The 18,034-nt window shown below is 42.4% G+C and overlaps 1 protein-coding gene across 1 annotated transcript; it reads left to right on the top strand.

Annotated features, from left to right (window-relative positions):
* The first annotated feature begins 1,051 nt into the window (after window positions 1-1,051).
* Window positions 1,052-16,806, top strand: LOC118103447 (N-chimaerin). The gene is made up of 15 exons (XM_035150420.2): window positions 1,052-1,113; window positions 1,453-1,581; window positions 2,837-2,875; window positions 3,036-3,091; window positions 5,804-5,835; window positions 6,001-6,114; window positions 7,617-7,743; window positions 8,159-8,320; window positions 11,828-11,905; window positions 12,517-12,601; window positions 13,059-13,232; window positions 13,786-13,863; window positions 14,036-14,173; window positions 14,322-14,427; window positions 14,563-16,806. Exons 2-15 carry the CDS (start codon window positions 1,563-1,565, stop codon window positions 14,732-14,734), a joined length of 1,380 nt encoding a protein of 459 aa, XP_035006311.1. The 5' UTR covers window positions 1,052-1,113; window positions 1,453-1,562; the 3' UTR covers window positions 14,735-16,806.
* Window positions 16,807-18,034: the final 1,228 nt, after the last annotated feature.

Below are 18,034 nucleotides of genomic sequence, written 5' to 3'. Positions count from 1 at the left end.
TGCATGATGTCGTATTTGTGTGTAACAGTATATTTTGTTAAGATAGCCATGTCACAATTATTCAACCCCTATATAATATTGTGGTTTTTAAAGCTGTCTGACAGTTATCATGGCCTAAAGTGGAGTTGAAACATAATTAAGCCGTTGGGAACTATATAATGATCCTTCAATTGCTTCAGCTGTGATGCATATATAAACCCCACCCATGAAGGTATTCAAGGTGAGTTGCAAAAGCTGAGAGAGGTGATTATTTCCTCACACCTGAAGGGCCTTGGGTATAAGAAGATGCGTCATAAAGTACTGAAGCTGGGGGTTGAATAATACTGCACATACACATGTGTTAAAAGAGTTACATTTTTCATTTGAACTTCAAAGTTAGTTCAACTTCTGTTGTCAAGATAACTCATATGTATCAATAAATATTTTTTGTTGTTTAATGAGTTTTTTTGTCATTTATTGTCATTATCTTTCATCCACATCACTTTAATGTCTTTTGAGGTGAGGGGGTTGAATATTTCTGATTGCAACTGAACAAGACCAAAGCATTCGGGGTGTTTGTGATATTTAATCTAGTGACAAAGCGTTTTTTCCTCAGTCATAAGTTAACACAACGTCAATCGACTATATTCGACTAAATAAAAAGTTATTTATATCAGGGCTGGGCGAAAAAAGGATACCAATAATTACTGCGATATAAGTTCCATCAATATAACAAAGGTTTGATGTATATTGATATATTTCTTACCACAACCTTCACTCTGGGGTAGAAACCAGTCTTTCAATATAAAATAAATAATAATGGGACTTTTTATATCTTTTGCTAGTTTTAGACTTTTATCCTAAGTGTGTTATTTTATTGCTAACGTGTTCTTATTTCTAATCTTGTTTAATGTCTTCGATTTTATTGTAAAGAACTTTGAGATGCATTTTCGTATTAAGTTGCTGTACAAATAAAACGTGTTAACATTATCATTATTTATCGCGGTAATTACCGGTGTGTATTTATTCTTATCTTTATTAAGTCCGTTGCCATAGCTACCCGAGACAGAGCGAGGGCGAGACTGCTCACGTGACCCAGCAAGATGGCGACCACGGGGCAGAGTGGATGTGAGAGTGAGTACTCCGTCTTATTATCATCTCCCCGTTACACGGACAAAACCACCGGGTCGTTCCGCCCCGTGTCGTTTCCTCGTGTGACCGTGGGGGAGGTTTGTCTCCACGGTATCCCTTCGTCTACGGTTTTTTTTATCATTCTCGGGATTTTTTTTTAAACGCCCGGTAACTGAAGTAGCGTCGCGCGGCTCCGCTAACGTTAGCTCGTGCCTGTGGTCATTTGTTGTTTAAAAAGCGTTAGTCAGCTGTTTTTCTGCCCAGCCTCGTCACCACCACTGGTTGATCGAGCCACAACATCTGGTTATTCATTGATGCACGTGTGTGTGTTTCTCTTTCTAGATCTCAACTAAGCAGGCTCTCCGTTTTTTTTTTTTTAAACTGGGGATTTGGATCTGCTGATTAATTGTTGTCCATCATCATCATCATCATCATCGCACCAGAGAATCAAGATGGCCCTAAATGTGTTTGGTAAGCAGCAGCTCACCGGGTGATTCACGTGTTGGTCCTCTGATCAACTCTCCTTTTATTAGAATTCCTTCTGTTTCCATGGCAAGAAAACACAACGTGGATCCACCGTTGAAAGTTCCATTTCATGCAACTTTCTCAAATCTTGGTCTCTGCACTTGTTTACTTACTGGAAACTTTGCAATTGAAGGAGTTCCATTGAAAATCCTACAATCGGATCATAAAACAAGATGCTTCTTATTATATTGAGCTTTTTTTCTTAGGGTCATCAAAAGTAAGGCTTCCTCAAAAAGCATTTACTGCAGAACCATCCAATCCCTTTATTCCCCCTTTATTCTGTATTTTACATCCACAGATGCATGTTATGCTTCTATAGGGAGTGGGTTATGTGTTATATTTCATTTCTTGTTATGTGTTATGCTGCGATTTATTGTCTCCTCGTGTGCTAACTGAGGCAAATTCCAAACAGTTGAGTTGTGTGGCAATAAAACATTGAATCTTTAGACACAATAACAAGTAGTTGAGAGCTGCTACAAGCTGCTTATATAGTAATGCTTCACTGATTCCAAGATATATTAATATAAAATAAATAATGTCTCCCTCTGCCACATAGTGAGCAATTTCTAATGCTTTGAGTACATTTAGCTGATAATCATTCTAATTTGACTGAACATATACTACATGTACTTGTATAATGTGGTGTAACTAGGATCTATATACGTCTTCCATCCGTGATATATATTGGGGTTGGTTAATGTAGCCCAGGAGAAAAAGTAGAGAATTTAAATGCTGTAAAGAGGAAAAAATACTTCCTATTTACTGAAGTATTAGCAGTAAAATTCAATAGTCTTCTGTGCTGTAAGCTGAAAATGCAGTGTTAGCTGTGTAATCACCTAATTTAGATATTTATCAGTTTATTTAATGTTTATTTATTTTGCTGAAGCTACAAAATTATTTAAGAATATATTTTTAAAAAGTAACTGCTGCTTTTTCTATGGTTTTCTAAAAGCTTTTCCGTCAAACCATCATTTGAGTAGGTTTGAGTGAATGTATAAAACAAATGGTTTAACAGCAACTTTATATTATTGCATGCATTTAAAATCGAAAGTAAAGAGATGAGTAAATCTTGAGCCCCTCCAATCAAATCAGCTCTGGTCACCGTCACGTTTTCTCCACTTGGGGGCGCAGAAGCAGAGGAAATTGTGTTTGAGTAACGTTGCAGCTGTTTAATCCATTGTTGTCCTTTTTCTGCTCTCAGATCATGACGAATACCGGCCACCGGTGTGGAAGTCTTACTGTAAGTTTCAGTGGAACATTGTTTTTTGTTATTAGCCCGATTTATAAACATTAACTTCTATTGTTATTTCCTTGTGAGTATCATGCATTTGGGATATTCATGCTATCGTTCGCTGTCCTGGGTTTTTTGCTGATGAGCTGCTCTGTGGTCCCTCCCTCAGTGTACCAGCTCCAGCAGGAGGCGCCTCACCCACGCAGACTCACCTGCACCTGTGAGGTAAGAGACCACACTCCCTAATTCCCAGGTCCAAGTAGTATTGCACTGGTATCGTTTATTATTTTATGAGTTTATTATTATTAAGTCAGACATCTGATTTTACAAGCGGCCTCCACCAGGTCAGGTTAGTAAATGGTAAATGTCTTGTTGGCCACTAAAAGTTATTCGCTCTTACATACACCCATTCACACACACATTCATATTGCACTTTTTATATCACACACCATCTACAAACTGACGGGCAAATATGGGGGCTCAGTGTATTGCCCACTGGCACTTTGGCATGTGGACTAGAGGAGCCAGGGATCGAACCCCCGAACTCTTTAGCTACAGCTGCCTTGTCTATCTTAGAATAAAGATTGTCATGCATCAAATAAACATAGTGGTACCTAGTGTACAGTGTTAAAAAATGGATCGATCGATAGATAGACCTTCACATAGATTAAACAAATTCCAATCTTTGTGGGTAAATACGATAATAACCTGAAAACGTAACAAAAAAAAAAAACTGGTATGGATCAAAGCCTCAAGCAGTCTGAACATTACTTGTGTGTCTCTGTGTATGTGTGTTGCTGTGTGAGTTAATGTGTGATTCTGCCTCCCCCGAGACTATATTTGCTGATGTCGGCTTTCAGCGGGACTGATCGTTTTTGCTGTAGTCCGGGGAATCCGTCGTCGTGAGGGAGAGCATCTGTTAAACCGTCTGTAGCACATGTTTAACACAGCACATGATCTAAAAGGTTTAACACAGCACGTTGTTTTATGTTGGTTAAAGTTGGTTTTGTATAATTAAAAGCGATTTTACGGCACTTTGAGGTTAAAGCATAATTCAGTGTTTAAACCTCTGTGTTTGGATACGGTGGAATAAGTGTAGTTAGGGGAGGCTGCATGCTCGCCAGTGGCACTCAGGTGCTAAGGGATGCCACTAAATGCCACGCACCAGCACGTCTGCCCACAGGAGAGGCAACACCGTGTGTGTGTGTGCGTGTGTGTGTGTGTGCGTGCGTGCGTGCGTGTGTGCGTGCGTGCGTGTGTGCGTGTGTGTGTGTGTGTGCGGCAGCAAGGTTTTGGGCAAACCAATAGGGATTAGAGATTGTGCGTCTGCTTTTTTTGTGTGTATTAATCCCTATAGACAGTCCTCTTTGGGCCTGAAGGGTACGTGTGTGTGCGTGCGTGTACAGATGCTAAATGAACAGCTGTTGCGTTTCATTCCCCGGCCTGGTCAGGTAGTCGGTGCTGACCCAGTTAAAAAGCAGCAGACTGGCAGACAGACGGGAGTGTCAGTGCCCTTCCACCCTCAACCCCGCTCCCACCAGCCCCATGGTGTCTACTGGGAGTCCAGCCATATGTGAATTAATGATGCACCAATAAGCACTTATCTGCGGCTGGTACTTTGTAATTTGTGTCATGTCCGGGTGAAGTCGTGGCTCAAATGAGTCCTTTAACCGAGCGATCTTGGGTCCAAGCATTTTCTGGGGTATTTGAGGCATTTCCGGTGCTTGTATCCATATCATAACATCTCTAATGATGGCTTGGTATTGAAATAAATATCTGCATCCACTATTTTGGCTTCAAGCTGTGCCTAAAATCATTCAGGATGTTCAGTTTTTAGGCAAATTACTTGAGGTTATTTCTCAGTTTTTTTTAATCACGAGTAATTACAGCCTTTTAGTTGCGAGCTGACATTATCCTCCATGATTACTATTCAGTCTTTGAGAGATATCAAGTAAATAAATGCAGGATAACTTCTGATCTTTATGGGTTAGGGTTATGTTCAAGGACCAAATCAACATTAATTTGCCTAAATCCATCGACAAAAGTAAATAAAAGTTTGTGTGTTCTCCTCCACGTTCTGCCACTCTCGCCGTTTCACCCCTTACCGAATCATTTCATCATTCCGTGTGAAATACACTTCGCAATGGGAGCCTCAGAGTGCATTCTTCTCTCAAAGAGTTATTTCCCTTCCAGCTCGGCGGGATATCTGCTGAGTATTAGTGACGGCTATTAGGCCTCAGTGGTTTTTGGTAGGTGTCCAGAGGTGCACGTGCATGGGCGATGACACAGGCACAGCATTCCTCCTCTCTGATCATAAACCATGACTTAATTTTGTTATAATTATTTCTTGCTCAAAGTAAAAGCTGAAAATGATCATTTCCAGCAATGTGCGTGTTATGACACGCCTGTGCTAAACTGGACTGCCCCCGTACTTCACACACAGCGCGTCCAAATTAATATTCACCGCGTTTTGCCGTGTCTTTGTTGATTTATTGGCTCGGCAGCAATTTCGCCGAGAACAACACAATGTTCCGCTTATTTTCAACTGACTCGTGCAATATTCTCTGCGCCCACGCACTCACCAGCTAAGGACGCACGCTGGGCACCAAGCGAGGTTTACATGCGAGTGTTGAAAACGTGCCAAAGTCTGGGGGACATGTTCAGCAAGAGCACACGTGTACAATCTGGGAGGCCGGGGCATTCCACATACTATAGTGTTGTTATTTTTGGAATGCAAGTGTTTTATGAATGATCTGCTATTGCATTAGGCTATAAAATATTTTATATTTTGTTTTTATGGCACTAAATAATTTAAACACCGTGTAGAACAATAAATTCTTGCATATCAACTTGTCAATGACTTTTTTCTCTTTACAGATGAATGTAAATGTGGTCTTATGAAGTTTTTGACATTGTTTATTCTTCTTCACCCTGCAGGTGGACAACCGGCCTAAATACTATGGGAGAGAGTAAGTTTACTCTGTGTTAGTCTGTGTTGCATCAGTTGTCAGAGACATTTCAGGCATTGATGAAGGTTTTGAACCAAATCGCCACCTTTTTTCCCTTTCAATTCAACAATGTGTTTCCCACATGCAATTTAACAAATCTATTATTTTACTCCTCTTTGCATCCAGGTACCACGGGATGATCTCGAGAGAAGAGGCCGACCAGTCGCTGAGTCAGGCCGAAGGCAGCTACCTCATCAGAGAGAGTCAGAGACAGCCTGGCACATACACACTGGCTCTAAGGTGTGTTTGTGTTGGACTAATTTAGAGAGACTGGGAGTGTATGACATATTGTCGGCGGCTCGTTGCCACAGTAATATTATTATTGTGTTACTACCGGTATGACCAACTTCAGGCGCAAAACTAAACACAGGTTCAAATGCACCACATGAACACCCTCGACGTTCAAACATTATATCGGCAAGGGCCTGAAGGGCCAAACTAGGTGGCTTTGAAAGCGCCCTCAAACAATTAAGAACACGTGAGCTGAGTGGCGCCACTGGATGTTTACAAGCAAAAGTTCTGGACAATTACAAGTAGAAAAACCGAAATCCTTAAGCTATAGACTAGAGATGATGAAGTCCAGGAAATCCATTGAAGTCTGGAGAAATAGAGACATTCTTTTTATAAGCTGCCAATTTACAGTGAAAGATTTTACAAGGACGCGTGACAAAGTTTGTTCATTTAACTGCCTTTTGAGATATTTTGCTTCCCCCCCAAGACCTTGCAGAAACTGTTATTTGACCTCTAACCCCTTTTGCCTTTGCCCACACGTATTTGTGTGTCAAGGCACGAAGTGGTGTGGCCGTGTGTACAGGCCCCAGGTGTTGTGAGGTGTGAGGGTTTACCCCCTCGCTGCCCTCAGTACAGGCAGTAGTCGAGCTTTAAGCTGCTCAGAGGCGCTCATCTCTAAACTCACATGGCATCGCACGCCACCTTCCAGCGAGCCTTCCCTCGTGAGGAGAGTGCGAGAGAGGAATAGTTTCCTTTCGCTACATGTTTGTTTTGGGAGTCATTACTGCAGGTAGTGATTCAGTGTCTTACTCTGAGGCCCTTCAGTTGTGCGTTTGGGCCATTTGTTGCATCCTAAAGAGCCTTTTCTGTATCCTTAAAACCACTCTGTTCCCTTGGCCTACTTACGTTATATCATTTCAATCCTCAGTTTAACTTGAATGGGAGCCCTCATTTCTCTCAGAGTAGGTGTCACACTTCTAAATGGGTGCCTGACTTGATTTGAATGTAGTTTTGGGTCAGTTTATTCTATTCGTAGCCGTGTCATTCTTCCACCTGCGCCAGTTCCTCTCCCTTTCACCGCCTCCTCCAGCCCCGTGGTTATAATTACATTCCATAAATACCCCTTCATAAACTAGCGTCCCAGTCTGGGTTGGCAGAAAAGGAAAGGTTGGATTTTGGGTTAATGATCTAATGATGCTGTTTAATCTCGTGCTGGGTTTCATTGTGATCCATGGAGGAGCAGATGATGCGGTGGCCCAGTTCAGGGTCGATCTGTCACAGAGTCTGAGCTGATGTTTGACTTATATTTTAGTAAAATGCTGCAGTATTTGTTGTGTGGTTGTAAAAATATAACTCATTTAAATATGAGGTATAATACAAACACTCAGTTCAAATCATTCACTCTTGTCATATTGATTATGTTTTATCAGAAAAAAATTGTTTAACAATTGGGTCTAGGGATTGATGTCGCCTGTTTTTCACCAGTCTGCCCTCCTTCATCCCAACCCCAGGTTCGGGAACCAGACGAGAAACTTCCGTCTCTACCACGACGGGAAACACTTTGTCGGAGAGAAGAGGTTCGAGTCCATCCACGACCTGGTCACGGACGGCCTGATCACGCTCTACATTGAGACAAAGGTGTGCGCTTGTGTTTGCATTCACGTGTCCTTCCCTCCCCTTCAGCCTTACTAACAAACACGGGCCACGTTCTACCTTAAAAGCTAAAAATAACAGCATGGAACAGATGGACCCACGGATCAGGGCTGAAAAGTTGTAATTCTGCATTTAAAGCATCGCGCTTGCAGTTTGCCAGGTAAACAAAATCAGCTCGCTTCACTTGCATAATAACCCATGCTCACCACTTGTTTTCTTAATTATATGGATCCCTGAAAGAAAAAAGGAAATATAGAATTGTCCTCTTTTTTTGTGCACATTCTCTCCCATTAACTTTTTTAAGACACAGAATCATTAATAGTCTAGGGTTAGGGTTGACCTGTGATTAATAATATCTGTGTTGAAAAAACGTGTTAAGAGTTGCCCTCTCTTCTTCCAGGCAGCGGAGTACATCGCCAAGATGACCATAAACCCCATCTATGAACACGTGGGCTACACCACCCTGAACCAGGAGCCCACCCTGAAGAAACATCTGCCACTCAGCCCAGAGCGCCCTGACGGACCTGCTCCGGCCAAAGATGACTGCAATGCAGAGGAGAGGGTAAGGACAGGACACCTCTGAAGGCACCGATCATCCTGCAAGTAGTTTTACCACTTTAAAGTTTATAAGTTTTACAAAATACAGACGCTGACACATTTTTTTTCTCAAAGAATCACAGATATTTCATATATTCCACTATAAGTCACCCTTGAAATTCATATTCAGTTATTCACCCATATAGATTGTTAAATAGACATCCAAAATACATCACTTAATGGAAGAAGTATAGATTTCTGTCCTAAAACATTCATGCCATTATCATACGTTTTTTTGGCAAACTGGCCTGAATGTTTGGGATAAGAAATAAAGTAGTGCTCACACACAGTAGAGTCCAAAGAATATTCCTGTTAAGAAACCAATGTCTGAGAATTGGCCTGAAAATTAACTATTCAAAGAAAATTTTGAATCATTTGTCAAGTTTCTTGCTACACATTTTAGTTTTAAATTTAAAATTAGTGCAATCTTTATATTGAGAACATAAAAATGTGCACGAACAAGGAGAAGATGGATCCATCTGAATCTCAAGCAAGAAAATATTATGAATATGTGTTTTAAGTTCAGCAAAAAAAAAGAAGAAATCACTGAGTTGAAGATGCATAAATTAAAGTGACTTATCATAATGCAGAAAATGTCATTATATATGCTATCACAATATTTCCGGATCTAAAAGTTTGGGTAAAGCTACGGGAAAGAAAGTTTCTGGATGCACAGAGCTGGGATGGAGGGATGAGAGTTGAGGAACATGGTGAAAGAAGAAACAGAAGAACGAGGAGGAGGATGGATGCAGAGGAGTGATGGCCTCCAGCCAAGGGCTCTGCAGTAAAATTACGTAACAGCGGTTTGCCTGCAGAAACCTGCTATCTCCCAAAAGCCTTGGACTGAGTACTCAAGAGCGGAGTTTGTTGTTGGCTCGTTAGTTTCCACTCCTCTGTGCATTTAGTTCTTATTCATTGACTTTTTCTAGGGGGTGGAGCTTTTCGCACAGGATGAAAACAAAAGTGGCAAAAAAAAGGTGTGCAGATGTGAGGTTTCTGCACGACGCAGGAGCCGACTCTAATTATAAATCACCGTGCTACGTTAAATGTAAATGTTCCGTTCCGCAGCTGCGTGTTTGTTCAGGCAGGTGCAAGGAAACGAGGCAGAGGACGATTGCAGATCGACTCTGGAAACTGCTGCAGAACCTTCAGGAACAGGCGCGCGTATATAACGGTCCAGTTACAACAACAGGCTCAGGAGGAAGTGTTGTGTGCAACATGCAGTGCGTTTATCTGCCACACCAGCTGAACCTCCTGAGGCCTCGTATGACCTGCAGCGCATGACCACCATTGCTGCACCTCATACATCACTGTCTACATGTATGTGTGTAGTGGGGATGGTCCTGTGTATGTGTGTGCTTTTCGTAATTGGGTGGATTTGCAGACAAAGCAGTACGGCTGTGACATTGAGACCAGAGGTGGCTCTCTGCAGGGAAGTCATACATCCCGGAGATATACATATTTCATGTGTTCACACGGCTAATCGCCGTTTGCAGCGAGTTAAATGCAGCTTTATGGCCCCCGCGGGGGAAAATAAAGACGTGGTCCTGCTGATGAGTTTTTTTAAAATTCATTTTTAAGGCCTTGTTCTGGTGAGATTGATTTGAGTGGATGGTGAGAGGAAATGGCAGGAATTTGGTTTCAAGACAGAATTTAAAAAATCTACGAGGAGATTTAAGGTCCCCGGACGATATCCTCCATCCATTTCTTTCCCTTTCCTTTTAAATTTCTACATCTGTCTGTGATCGAGGGGCTCTTTTGTCTGAAACCCACCACCTCTCAACCCTGCCATTTCCCTGCAATGAAAACATCATTAAATAACCATGACCAGTCATACATATTCACTGTGTTATGTATATGAGCTGAAGATTAGGGAATTTGAATCTGCCGTGGCTCCTTCGAAGGGATTTTTGCATCTGAAATTTAAATTGTTTTTGCTGATATCTTCAAGATGCCACAAAAACAATAATTTCATTAGTGCGTGTCAAAGATCAAAACACAGCTGAAAGCGTGTAAATCTCCCCCGCACTAACAGGATTTAATGCCTTCCCACTGCTTGGTTGTCGACATTCCAAACATCCCTTATACCAGAGCTGACACTTAACCAGAAACCTGCAAAATGCTTATTTAGCCTTAAACTGTTCTTATATAATGTCTCCTCTATGATCCAAATTAATGGACATGGAGCAATGTAAGCATGTAGGATTGTGTATATTCTGTTGAGATTTTTCGAGCAGCACACACACTGGACAGGTATTTGGGAAAAAGGGAAATATTAGAGGGTATTGCTGGGAGAATGGAGGGAAACAAAGAGGAAAAAAAAGTGTGAACAAATTAATTAAATAACAGCCTTTCTCTCCGTTCATTCTTCCCCTTTCTCTTTCTCTCCCGGGACAATCAACGGGGGCAGAATCGGTGGCGAACAACAACAATCCCTGAATTCCGATTGGTTCCCCTCGCTCTCAATGTGACCTGTTAAATTCGTCCGCCTCTGCTCTGTAGCTCAGCCTCCCCCTCCTCTCCTTGCTCTGCCCGCCTCTGTCCCTCCCTCCTCCACTGGTTCTGCCTGTGTGTGTGTGTGTGTGTGTGTGTGTGTGTGTGTGTGTGTGTGTGTGTGTGTGTGTGTGTGTGTGTGTGTGTGTGTGTGTGTGTGTGTGTGTGTGTGTGTGTGTGTGTGTGTGTGTGTGTGTGTGGAGGAAAAGCGGATTAACGCACACACCGAGCCATGTGGGCTGAGGCGCTCACCTACACGAGACCGAGAGACGGCAGCGCTCATTCTGCCGCATCAGTCCTGTGTGATGGATTTTGCTTCCAGGAAGATTTGTTGATTTATATTTGTTGAACTTTCTCTGGGTATTTTGGAGCAGGCAGATGTTTTATTAGACCCGGCTGGCTTTTGGTTTTTTTGTTGTGAACTGGAATTGCAGCCCCGTCAGCTGCAGAGCTAATCTGATTGGCTGATCTTTGTGGTACTAAAACAGCAGGATTGGTCCTGTGTCTGCTGCGTTGGCTCCTTGGTTTGGGATGTTGTTGTCAAATGCAGTTTATTTCTAGTTTTTAACAGAATATTTTAAAGAATATATCCTTCTTTTGATTTCATATTTCTTGGCTTTCTGATTATTTATTAGTGTGATTCAGATTTTGGTCTCTGAGGCAATTTTTTGATTTAAAATTCAGTACCAAACCTTCAGCTCCCACAATGCCGAGCCGTGAGTCGCACGTCATTAAACGGGGTAAAAAGCAGTCGCGCAGGCGAGCCGAGAAGGAAACAACTCAGAAGGGCTCTTTGTTTACAGCAGCTTTCGGTTTAAATGTCAGCGCTGGTTCAATTCCCTCCCTGCCGGTCTCCGGGAGCACATCGGACCCCAGCACGGGCTCGGGGACCCATCTCAACCGGGTGCCAGCCCCCTCTAAACCCACCTCCCCTGCTTCCACCTTCTGGCAACCAATCAGATCTTTTGCCCTTTCGCAGCTCACATCGCTGGTGCGGCGGGCGACCCTGAGGGAGAGCGACTTGGCGCCCAAGTACGAGAAGGTCCACAACTTCAAGGTGAGGGACTCCTTCGCTCTCTTAATCCTCTGCTCTGTGTGTTCTGTGTGTGTGTGTGTGTGTGTATATTTGTGTACGCGTGTTAGTGTGTGTGCTGAAAAATGCCAGAGTTGCTGATTCAGCTCATGGGGTCTTATTCAAATTGACCTCAGAGAGCGCGCGTGCACACACACACACACACACACACACACACACACACGCATACACACACTACATTTCCATTTCAAACCTCTGTTTAGTGCCTCGAACTCCCGGATTTCCATATTACATGCAGCCATTAGCAAAGAGCACAAAGGTCAGAGCCACAGTGTCCTGAGCCCAAGGGAAATGTGGATGAACCCACACTGACAGACACACACACACAAAAGGCCCTGTGATGTGATGGAGGTCATTAGCATTTCATTATATAGAACCAATTAGCAATAAATGAGCAGATTGAACTCTCCTCTCACTATATTTCTTTATATTATTTTGCCATCATTCTTTTGTCAGTGCCTGTTATTGCTGCTGGGTCAAGTATTACCTGACCGAGGCTTATATGAATATTTTCTCAATTTGCTGTGTAACTTTTCCTGTTTAATTAACCTTTTTACCGTCTCTCTTTATACCAGGTTCACACTTTCAGGGGCCCCCACTGGTGCGAGTACTGTGCCAACTTCATGTGGGGTCTCATCGCTCAGGGAGTGAAGTGTGCAGGTAACCAACATGAACACACACACCATTGTACTCCACACTCACTTATCACAAAGAAAAGCGCCATAAAAGATTCAATCTCTGCTCCTTTTTGTCATGTTCGACACGTCGCACCTCCTCTCTCTCAAGTCGTGACTCATAAGTAGACGGCAGGCTAAAGTTAGTCACTAGTGCTGTTGACTCATCTGAAGCCGCGTATCACAGATTTCAAATGTTAAAAGATTCAGCTCAGTGCCAAAGAACAGAGTGGCAGTGTGAGTATTACTGTGTGTGGGTGATGAACTGAGCCTCTGCAGCGCCTACGTGAACTATGGAACTATTATCACCCAGGCTAGTTACTATGATATAATATAAAAAAACTCCACTGTCCTGTAAACAGTTGAAAGCAGCATAACGGAGCACGTTCCTCATTTTCTTCAGGAAGTGATGTTAAACCGTCTCTCGTCTTTCTCCCCGTCAGACTGCGGGTTGAATGTCCATAAGCAGTGCTCCAAAGTCGTGCCCAACGACTGTCAGCCGGACCTGCGGCACGTCAAGAAGGTGTACAGCTGCGACCTGACCACGCTGGTCAAAGCCCACAACGCCAAGAGACCCATGGTGGTCGATATGTGCATACAGGAAATCGAGGCCAGAGGTGAGAGCGCGTGCATGCATACTGTTGGTGTGTGAGTCATTGGGATTATATAAAAATGGCTCATAAGTATTGTTTGCCAACTGGCATGTGTATAGAAGATGTGTGCATGTGTGTGTGTCCCAGTGGCGGTATGTGCACAAGCAGAATAAATGCTGCTGCAGACAGGATTTTATTGATTATGATTCAAGACCGGAGTGAAACTAATATGTGAAATCAATAGAGACAACAACGTGAAGTGATTGAACTTCACTGGAGACCGGAGAGACGGCTGAAAACACACCCAACCCCCCATCACTGAAAGCTGTTGAATCTCATTGCCTTTCAATCTTTGTTACATTCCGCCCCTCATGTTCAGGAGTTCAAATATTCATATCTGAGAATAACCAGAGACTTCTGGCACATAAAGAGTCTTAAATAATTAATCATAAAGATTATGGCCGATTAATAAAGCTCTAAATATTTAAAGAAATTATTCAGCCACACTCCAATTACATTTTGATTAATATATTATATTAATGGCGGTGTCCCTTCAACTCTCCTCGTCTGACTCCAGGTCTGCAGTCAGAGGGGTTGTACAGAATATCAGGCTTCAGTGAGCTGATTGAAGATGTCAAGCTGGCTTTTGACAGAGGTGAGTGTCGCCCCCTGTTGTTCCTTTTCTTAAAATATGTGAAACCTCCACCACTACCACTTTATCATCAACACAATCCTCCAGAGATGCATCTTTCCACTTGGATGACAACCTTGGAGTTTCCTTTTTCCACCGAAAGTAACTCACTGGTTGTTTCTGTTTTCCTCTACAGACGGAGAGAAGGCGGACATTTCCTCAAATGCTTACGAGGACATCAACATCATCACTGGAGCCCTCAAACTCTACTTCAGAGAGCTGCCTATCCCCCTCATCACTTATGATGCTTACCCACACTTCATAGAAACAGCAAGTAAGGCTTCTTGCTTTCCTATGTATCCTGCATATGTTATAAGTCTGTTAAAGACATGTATTTTGCCATTTTTTAATCCAACATCGAAGTGTTCCTGTGACACGTTGCCTTTTCTCACTGTTGTATTCTGTGTGTGTGCGTGTCACAGAGATTTCGGACCCAGAAAAACGGCTGGAGTCTCTCAACGAGTCCTTGAAGCTGCTGCCGCCTGCTCACTGCGAGTCACTGCGATACCTCATGGGTCACCTCAAGAGGTCTGAACAAACTGGTTTCACTACCTCACATACCTCTGGCTGTGCAGTTGTGTTACTTCTCGTTTTCTTGATTCCTTGATCGTGGTCATTTTTTTTCCCGCTTCACATACGTCCTCCCCCTCTCTCTCCATCCAGGGTGACCCAGTGCGAGAAGGACAACCTCATGCCCAGCGAGAACCTGGGCATCGTCTTCGGCCCGACGCTCATGAGGGCCCCCGACTTGGACGCCATGACGGCGCTCAACGACATCCGATACCAGAGACTAGTGGTGGAAATGCTCATTACCAATGAAGACGTGCTGTTCTGAGAGGGAGGGAAAGGACAGAAAGAGCGGGACGATGCTCAAGCAGTTACGCGTCGTGAAAAGACAGAGGAAAAAAGTGACCTGCTGACTTTTGACGTGGAAATGAAGGAGAAACGTCTGCGTGGATAAAAGGAGCTATGAAGGAGGAGGCTATTTGCAAAGAAGAAATAAAAATAAAGATGGAAGGATGCAGTGTTTCCCTTCATTTTTGATTCATAAACAAACTTGAAGCTTCCAAAAATTGCAACGCTATAACTGTACAAAAAGGACTTACTGGAACACTGAATACTGGGAAGGACAATAATTTTCATCTCTAAGTTCATATCTTCTCTTTCTTAAATGGATGCCTTGACTTTTTTTTTTATTGTACATTTTTTTTTACCCTGCTTATTAGACGTCTTGCTCTTCTGGGGAGAAAGAAAATCAGCTTCATTTACAAGAAAACCTTGGGTTGGCATTGAAACCAAAGTGTTAGCCACGAGCAAACAAAAAAAAGACACCAGTTGTTGTCTGCTGTCAAGGTGTCCATTTAATCCTCGCTGAGCGTAGAAGAAGAAGCACTGACGTCCGAAGCGTAGGCAGCTGGATGGATGAAAGAATCACTCACTCATTCCTCCCTATGGAATTTAAGTGACTTGGACCTATTGTGTTTTGATTTCCTGCTTCAAAGCTTCTTTTTGTCTTTACAGCTCCTGCTTCCATTCACCGATGTGTAATTATGCAGTAATCCTTCTCTAACATAGATTTTTATTTTAGTTGCTAAAATAGGAAATCAATGCCCACTTATCCCTTGTTTCATGTCACATTATAAGCTTTTGTTTAAGACATTTTTGCTGTGTTAAAACACTCGGTGTTTGAGCTGTGAATCGAGCGAAGGCATGTTTTTTCCCACTATTTCCGAACGAATCCTGTGTTCTCCCTCCTCTCCGCCTGCCTGCTTTGCCTCTGAGGGAGAAAAACCTCTTGAAAAATAACAACGCAGTCCATTTATAGCAAGAAGTGTTGGGGAAAGTTTCAGCAGTGAGCAAATGTAAATGTAGCCTCTTCCAGTTCACGATCTGAGCCTTATTGACATATTTTCTCCTAATTCGCAAACTAAAATCAACGCTAACTAACTAACAACGCTAACTAACTAATTCAACAAAGACAACATTACAGACACGGCATTAACCTGGCAGCTTGTTTTCATTTCATATCTCATTAAAGACGGCTTTAGTTGTCGTGTTACCCCGGTGACGTGAAGAGAGGGACGCATCATATGTGACTTGAAATATGTGAAACGGTGCTTTACGTTGTTTTTGCTTTTGTTGGTCGTTTTTTATAAAGCAGTATTGTACTTTAGCAGGGCTGGGCAAGAAGATTTCCCTCTGTAAATCCAATGCCAACCAGAAGACAACAGGGTGAAGATCGGGTCGTGGCCAAACATTGCATACGGAGAAGGTTTACTGAAATGTTTTGTCCATGCTCTGATGTGATTAAAGCTGTATAATCTGTGGGACGATGATGGTAATCAAATGTTATATGACCGGAGTGTATTTGTTTTTTCTCTTTCTCTCTTTTATTGAAATTAGTGCCATTTGAAAGGGTGGAGGTGTAGATTGGATGCCTTCTACACGGACCTCCACCTCAACTAACACACTTAATTTATTTCTACCCCCATTTCTGTCGGGGGGCACCGACTAACTATTCCTGATTAGGACACATTTCTCAAAGCAAAGACGGAGTTCTGGATGTAAAAATCAACTGTGCCAGTGCTAGGTTGGGTGTAAAATAAGGTGACAGGCAAGAAATCATGTTTAGATTTTTCACAGGTTCTTAATTTTTTATTTTTTTTATACCGCTGTGTTGACTTTCTGTTGTTCATACGTTCCAGGGTGAAATAAAACCCTGCTGATTTAACGAAATACTAACTTCACACTAATCGGAGTAAAACTTGTGGGCCTTCAGTGATCTGTGACGCTTGCTTTTTTTTGGGGGCATCATGAAATGTTTTTTTTTATTGTCATTGCTGTAAAGGATTTTCTATATGGTTTATGCATGGTGAAATTAAATTATTAAATATGGCTTTCAATTCACATATGTTTGATTTTATTACCTCCACCAGGGAGGTTACGTTTTGCATGGATTACCAGGAAAATTGGTGGACGGATGTGGTAGGGGTCAAGGAACTTACATTTTGATACAGATCCAGGATTGTGAGACATTTTCCTTTATTGCTCAGACAATCATTTATGGATCTTGATGAAGGAAATCAGGTATATTTAGGGGACTGTTATTTATGCACAGATCCAATTTAAAATCCAGAATTAGTGAATTTAAATGTGGTTTCATAGGGGGACTGCAGGGCCTTGGTAGAGGTTTGAGCTCTACCCAGTATATGAATATTTCCTGCTTTATACACATGAGCGTATACTTGAAACCCAGCTCATAACCTAATATTTTCCTTCTTAAATGTATTGAAATGTTGCAGGAGTACTCTAAATCCGTTTCCCCCGACATTTCCATGCCTTATTACCCCTTGAAATTATGCAAAATCCATTTCACAGGTTGCATGTGTCATCAGTACAACCTGAGTGAGTTCTACTTGGCAGATTGATCCACTTGAATCATTTTTAAGACACTCGAAGCGGTAAAACCAACTAGAAATCCACAAGAAAGTAGCTAAAATAGACAAACTACTTTAAGATTGCAGCCAATCATGAATTCCATATGTATCAGCGATGTCATAGATCATCTAGTGTCAGAAAAGGGTGAAAATACACATCATGGAAGTGAATCTTTCTCAAAATGTTGTTTGCTGATATAAACTACTACTGTGTTCCAGCAGGGAAACATGACGTGATGCAGTTTGTGGTGGTTTTAATATAATGTACCAGCGTCCGTCCCACACCACGTGATCCCCATGAGCTGCCTCCATTGGCCAACGTTTAATTGCAGGTGCCTCAGAGTCTGGGGGGGATGCGATCACGCAGGAGTAACGTCACCTGTACACGGCGGTGGCGGCTGCGATCATTTCACTTTTAAAAGTTTATTTTTCAAGTTGGCGAGCGTGGGAAACATCGGTGGCTGTGGCGATGAAAGTCGGCAGCAGCATCTTCTAATCGTGGTCATCTTCTCTGCCAAAAGGTAAGTTAACATCAGTTTAACGTGACGTCCTTCCTGCCAAAAGGTAAGTTAACATCAGTTTAACGTGACGTCCTTCCGCCAAAAGGGTAAGTTAACATCAGTTTAATGCCACAGCGTTTAACCAACATGTTGCCATTTTGTGCCATGTCGTCTAAAAGCAAGTTTAAGCTAACCGAC

Source organism: Hippoglossus stenolepis, chromosome 24 (assembly GCF_022539355.2).
Source record: "Hippoglossus stenolepis isolate QCI-W04-F060 chromosome 24, HSTE1.2, whole genome shotgun sequence".
Taxonomy (NCBI): domain Eukaryota; kingdom Metazoa; phylum Chordata; class Actinopteri; order Pleuronectiformes; family Pleuronectidae; genus Hippoglossus; species Hippoglossus stenolepis.
The sequence above is the reverse complement of the archived record's forward strand: the minus strand, read 5'-3'. Positions and strand labels throughout refer to the sequence as shown.